At 44.5% G+C, this 6,611-nt stretch overlaps 1 protein-coding gene across 1 annotated transcript in view; it reads left to right on the forward strand.

The window, feature by feature from the left end:
* Nucleotides 1-6,611, forward strand: part of LOC106808152 (quinone oxidoreductase PIG3-like) — a 15,456-nt gene that overhangs the window by 7,371 nt on the left and 1,474 nt on the right. Inside the window, exons 4-9 of the mRNA XM_014810734.1 lie at nucleotides 240-362; nucleotides 606-760; nucleotides 942-1,093; nucleotides 3,713-3,925; nucleotides 4,118-4,314; nucleotides 6,503-6,608. Coding sequence (XP_014666220.1) covers nucleotides 240-362; nucleotides 606-760; nucleotides 942-1,093; nucleotides 3,713-3,925; nucleotides 4,118-4,314; nucleotides 6,503-6,608 — 946 coding nt within the window. The remainder of the gene's footprint in view (nucleotides 1-239; nucleotides 363-605; nucleotides 761-941; nucleotides 1,094-3,712; nucleotides 3,926-4,117; nucleotides 4,315-6,502; nucleotides 6,609-6,611) is intronic.

Below are 6,611 nucleotides of genomic sequence, written 5' to 3' on the forward strand. Positions count from 1 at the left end.
AATTATCAAGAGTATTATAATGGGAGTTAGGGTACTCCCATATATACTCTTTGTTTCTATAATGTACGTCGATGGTTGCTCAATTAAAACTGACTTCTTCTCACTCACTCATTTGTGTCCTTTTTTGTGGTGAGCTACAGTGTCATTGACACTTTCATTAACCAATCGTATTAAAAATGTACGTGACACAAAATGGCCATTGTCATCTACGGCTGTAACTATCTCTCTCTTCAAATAAGATGCAGACACAAGAGCCAAAGATTATGAGGGCCGTGCAGTACACACCTGGCTGTGGACCGGAAGGTTTAAGAATAGGAAGTATTGCAGTCCCAACCCTGCGAAAGAGAGAGATACTTGTTAAGGTGACAAAGTTTCTGCTACCATTATAATGAGAAATGCACTTGATTGCCTTCAAAACCTTTGATAAAGTAATGGATTTGGTTTTTATGTTCGGTTACTTGCTTTTATCGTATATGTAGTGTTTTATTATATAAATATGTTTGTTTTTTTAAATTTAAGCTTAACTAACTTATTTCTTCTTTTGTCTTGTATATTTCTAGTTTGATGGTGAATCTGTAGTATAATAGGCATATTCGTGTTACAAGGTATATGCAACAGCTATCAACAGAGCAGATCTTCTCCAACGCAAAGGACTCTACCTAGTTCCCCCTGGTGACAGTGACATACTTGGGTTGGAAGTTGCTGGAATCATTGAGGAAATTGAGGGTACTTGCACTGGGACTTGGAAGCCTGGAGACAGGTATAGCTCATTTACATTTTGTACTAACTTTATTATTCATCACGTGCACAGGTGGGCGATGCATTCAATGATGGCTACTTCTGGCATCTTTCTAATATTATTAGTGTGGCGTAGGGTTATTGCTGTATGCAGGATCTCACATCGTCAGAGAAGTCAATAGAGTTTTTGGTCGGTGTTGCAGAGTTATGGCACTGGTGGGTGGAGGTGGCTATGCAGAGTATGCAGCCATGCACGAGGCTCACGTAATGGCGATACCAGAAGGCATGGACTTTGTCCACGCAGCTGCCATTCCTGAGGTTTGGCTCACAGCATACCAGTTACTACACACCATAGGTATGTGCTCGGGAAAAAAAACGGAACGTAAAAGAGATAAAAGGAGCTGGAAAAGAGGCCATGAAAAATGGTCACTTGATGAAAGTTGTACCATTCGCAGAGTATGAGATTCGTTATCAGAGAGATTGTTAGATGACATTTTAGTTTTACTTCGTTGTGATTAAGAAATAATCAAAATAATTTCTAATTTTATTTGCTCATCTGACGAAGTCAGATGCAGCTTGTAGAATCGAATGAGCGTCCGTCCGTCTGTGCGTCCGTGTGTCCGTGTGTCCGTCAATAGTTGGGCACAAATCTTAACCGCTCGACGTACGGTCACGATATTCGGGACGTCGGGGGGATTGTGAAAAGGACTCGTGATGACCAATTTGGGGGTCAAGGGTCAAAGGTCAAGATGTGTCAACAGAGTGAATATTTCCCCCTTAACTTAAGGTATAGGAGGAAATACGGAATTGCGGCACAAATCTGAACAGCTCAACCTATGCTCTTAATATTCGGTGTATAGTGTGATGGGCAGGAAACCCATCACCAGTGCGAAATTGGAGGTCACAGGTCAAAGGGCAGTGGGGGAAAGGTCAGATATCAGACATTTTCTGAGGACATTGCCTAATAGACAGAGTTAAAAACTTTTTTGTTTCAGCGCTGCCCTACCATTTTTATCACTTTATTGAAAAGACCATGAAATGTGCTTTCCACTGACGTGCGAAGAGTAAGTGTCTGATAACCTTTTGACTCTCAAGAGGAGGGTTAAACATGGATTTGTTGACTGTTAACAAAGGACTGAACTGTGTTTGATGGTATTTGTGTGATCGTGGAAGACTTAAATTTCACAGTGAAATTCTGCATGCAAAACTTACTTGAACAACGTTTACGTGCCTTAAATCATATATGAACTTCATTCTCTTTATGAGATTCTGTACGTTGGGAATACAATGTCAATAGCACTTACGCAAACGTCTGTTTTTAATTAAGGCCAACTATAAATATCCCTACCTCGCAGGTGGATGGCTGATATAGCATGGGCTAAACGAAGGTAGCAACTAGTTCGGATTATCTATTCCCTGCACCTAGTCAGTATGCATGCCATCTATCGGAACAGAGTGAGAAGAATGTCTCGGCAGGATAGGTCAAATGTATATTGCGCTCAAAGGTGCAGAAAGAATTACTTTCTTAACTTCAGTTTAACCAATCTTGAGATAAGTAATTGCAGAAATGAATCGTCAAACCTACCAATGAAAATTTGCCAGTTTTGTACTGTCCTTGGCATGGCTCTCTCCATCGACGTTACAGTAGTGTGCAATGTCGGGATAATGGGGATATGGTGGAGCATGCTGGCTTGTGGACGCTGCAGAGCCCGATGGTTGACTGTCAGTCGAAATGTGTTGATCCTCCCCGACATTGAAGAAATCTGTACGTTATACGTGTGTCTGCCTTAACCTCTGCCCGCCATCTTCGTCGAAAGTTTGGACGCCGTGCGGCGAAATCGGAATGTACATTTCAATCGATGACATAACTGATACAGTAGCGCGCCGCATGGGTGTTATTTGTTTATAAACAATTTAGTCTGACTGACTCTCTCCCTCTCTCTCTCTTTCTCTCTTTCGCCCCCCTCTCTCTCCGCGGTCCCTCTCGGCAATAAAAAAAATTTGCTGAAGATGATGTGTAAAGCACTCGTCTTGCATATCTGCGGCTAACAAAGTGTCACTACGCACCACGGAAACGGGGGGGGGGGTTTATACGTATATAACCGTAGCAACAGACCTCAGATGAGCCCAGTCACTCTGCGGCTCTTGTTTACCATGTTTGCAAGGCAGTTGTAAGTTATTGCAGTTAGTGTCCATTACAGCCACACACTCGATTCGTGGCCCGAGAGTGTGTCAGGTGAGAGAAACGTCATCAGCGTCCCACACATGATCGGTACGTGACCAGCGCTGTCCAATCAGGAGATTCCGATTTCAGCTAATGGAACGCCTGAATCAGCAGCCCCTGATGACACACGTGACTCTGATGGACGTTTCGACTGAAGAATAGACTTGTGAAAAATGGAGCAACTAATAGCTTACTAATGATTGGTTCGTGTCTTCAGGTGGAGTAAAGAGTGGGAGACGGTTCGTAGGTGATCAAGAGGACTTCGGGGTGATAATTACTAATATCAGCATTGCCTTTCAGAGGAGTAAGAGGGAACGTGCTAGTGCATCGCAAGAAAGGCACTGCGTGGGTACAACTTACTAATGATTGTTTCGGTCTTCAGGTGGAGTAAAGAGTGGGGAGACGGTTCTAGTGCATGCAAGGAAGGCACTTGCGTGGGGTGATAACTTACTAATGATCAGTCATTGCCTTCAGGAGGAGTAAAGAGTGGGGAGACGGTGCTAGTGCATGCAAGGAAGGCACTTGCGTGGGGTGACAACTTACTAATGATTGGTTCGTGTCTTCAGGTGGAGTAAAGAGTGGGGAGACGGTGCTAGTGCATGCAAGGAAGGCACTTGCGTGGGGTGACAACTTACTAATGATTGGTTCGTGTCTTCAGGTGGAGTAAAGAATGGGGAGACGATGCTAGTGCATGCAAGGAAGGCACTTGCGTGGGGTGACAACTTACTAATGATTGGTTCGTGTCTTCAGGTGGAGTAAAGAATGGGGAGACGGTGCTAGTGCACGACGAAGGCGGCGGTGTCGGCACGGCAGCTGTACAGCTCGTGTCTCTAGTTGCTGCCACCTCAATCGTCACTGCCGGATCGGAGGAGAAGATACGGAAGGCGATGAACTTGGGCGCCAAAGTTGGCTTCAACTATCACGAAGGCAGCTTTGCGAAGAAGGTTCTAGAAGAGACGGCAGGTTAGCCTGACGCGTTTTTAACGTTTTTTTTATTGATATTAGTCGCAAGTCGTTCCTCGTGCTTCGTCCATCGTCATTACCTTTCACAAAATCAGCGCACCGGCGTGTGAAATGATTCGAGCCGTCGTGCTGTCGGATCCCCGCTACACTTCTCGTACCTGATTTTTGCGGAATACGCGTTTTGTCCCCCAGGCAAAGGAGCCGATCTGATTCTGGACTGCGTCGGTGAGTCTTACTGGGAGCTCAACATGGAGTGTATAGCTGTCGACGGCCGGTGGGTGCTGTACGGACTGCTTGGAGGGGGTTGTGTCAACGGAAATCTGCTGGCCATGCTCCTAAGAAAGCGGGTTATGCTGCAGGCAACGGCACTCCGTTCCAGGTCGACAGAGGTAAGAGCACATGTAGTGCATAGATAGCATTCTTCCTTACATCCCGTAGCAATGGCAGTGTGCAAAAATTCAACAATCCGGTTGCAGTTAGCATGTACAGTGCTGTAGCCTGCAGGGGGAGGGGATTTTGGACCAAAATTTAAAAAAATAAATTGTTCTACTAAAAGAGAATTGCTGTAGTCAGAATGAAGGCTGTACATGTACTCAAAAGTGCCTCAAATACCATCTCCTGCGATCTACAATTTCAAAATTTTCTGTGGGAGAGGACCCCCAGACCCTCCATCTGCTTCTCATCCCCTCCTTGAAATCCTGGATCTACCACTGCCCCCCCCCTAGGAATTTGCTCAGCCTACGGCCCTGATGTACATATCTATGTACAGCATAGCCGTTATGCATGTATCATGTTGCATTGCCAGCAATCCACCTTATTCCTTTAGCAACACCATACACGATCCTATATACTAACCAGAGCTCGTATATGGCTATTTCACTATTGTCACCATATTGTGGCAACTTGCCACGAAATCATGGGGTCAAAAATCTGAACATTTTGTCAAAAATGCAAAGGTCAGAGTACAGTTAATTAAGTCTGTATCAGCAGAACCGTGTTTGGAATGGGCAGCATCTATAAAGGACAGTTGATGCTTTCCTTGTGTGGCAGTTATACACTAAGCCCACCTCTATAAAACAAAACAGCTGTCTATAAAATAAACTTTTGGGGTTTCCTCGAGTCATTATTGTTATGTCCGTACTTACTCGTGGTAGACACATTATTCGGGTATAAACGGGTTCAATCAGCTCGGGCTAGAAAACGACAGCAACACCAGATTCCGCCATTTTGTAATCTATTTTCACCAGACGTAACCACCCGATCATAGGCAAGACTTCTCAATCAGAGGATTTACAATAATGATGTTATCTATAATAATAATGTAAATACATTACCACCAGAGCGTATTAAGAAGGATACGCCCTTCTTAATACGCTCTTGATTACAATTATTAGCTCATCTGACGTAGTCAGGTGCAGCTTGTAGAATCGCATGATCGTCCGTCCGTCCGTCCGGCCGTCCGTCAACAGTTGGGCTAAAATCTAAACGGCTCGACGTACGGATTCGAAAGTCAGGACGTGGTGGGGTAATCCGAAAACGAGTTGGGATGTCGAAGCTGGGGGGTCAAAGGTCAAGAGGTGTAAAAGAAGGGGGAACATTCCCTCCTTAACTTAAAGTAAAGGCAGGAAATGCAGAATTGTGGCACAAATCTAAACGGCTCGACCTGGGCTCGTGATAGTCGGTGTATAGCATCATGGTAGGAAAAGCCATCACTGTGCCGAAATTGGAGGTCACAGGTCAAAGGTCAATGGGGCACAGGGCAGATTTTAGACATTTTCTGAGGACATGGTCTGACGGAGCGATTGAAAAACATTTTTGTTTCAGCGGTGACCTACCATTTTTATGGCTTTACTGAAAGGACCATGCAATGTACTTTCCGCTGACATGTGAAGAGTAAGTGTCGGATAACCTTTTGACCCTCAAGAGGAGGGTTAAACATGGATTTTTTTAATGTTAGAGTTTTACTGCCGGGTTTGCTAGTAGAATCTATACATGCCTGGACATATAAGGCTACAATGTCACAGTGAAATTTCAAAAGCTAAATTTGGTTGAAGAAGGTTTATGCTCCTTAAATCGTATAATTTCTATGGCATTCTGTATTGTCAGTGTGTTACATGTAACTTATGCCACTGCCAGTGGTGGTGATAGTACTGTGTAGTTTTTGCCTGCGTTAATTAGTTACAGGTGGCAGCTCTCTATTTCAACCTGTAGGCTTGCGTAGGTAAATGGATGAGTGCTTACCTATTCCGTCTTGCAAATAGTTGTTGCTACTACGTATGATGAGAGCTTCCATCTTTAATCTTAAGACACTTAAACGTACGCGCCATCTCGTGGCAACTTTCATAACGATCCCAACGAACATTCCTTCGAGAAGGTTCCTGATACTATCCCTGTGCCTTCCACTGTTTTGGCGTGTATGTGAACACATTTGGGACTAATATAACTACTATAACAGGGTTTACTAGAATCCCACCACTCCACCACAGAGTCACCGCAGTAGACGTGAGATGAGCGCTGTCGCTCCACGGCACTTGTTATATGAGTTTGACTTTGATTTGTGTGAATTTCTTGTTGCAGTATAAAACCAAGCTGATTCGTAGCTTCGAGGAGGCCGCACTTCCTCTCTTCTCGACCGGAAGGCTGCGGCCCATCGTAGACACGGTGCTGCCCTTCGGTCAACTCAGTC

The sequence above is a fragment of the Priapulus caudatus genome, unplaced genomic scaffold, assembly GCF_000485595.1.
Source record: "Priapulus caudatus unplaced genomic scaffold, Priapulus_caudatus-5.0.1 Scaffold256, whole genome shotgun sequence".
In the NCBI taxonomy this organism is placed as follows: Eukaryota; Metazoa; Priapulida; class Priapulimorpha; order Priapulimorphida; family Priapulidae; genus Priapulus; species Priapulus caudatus.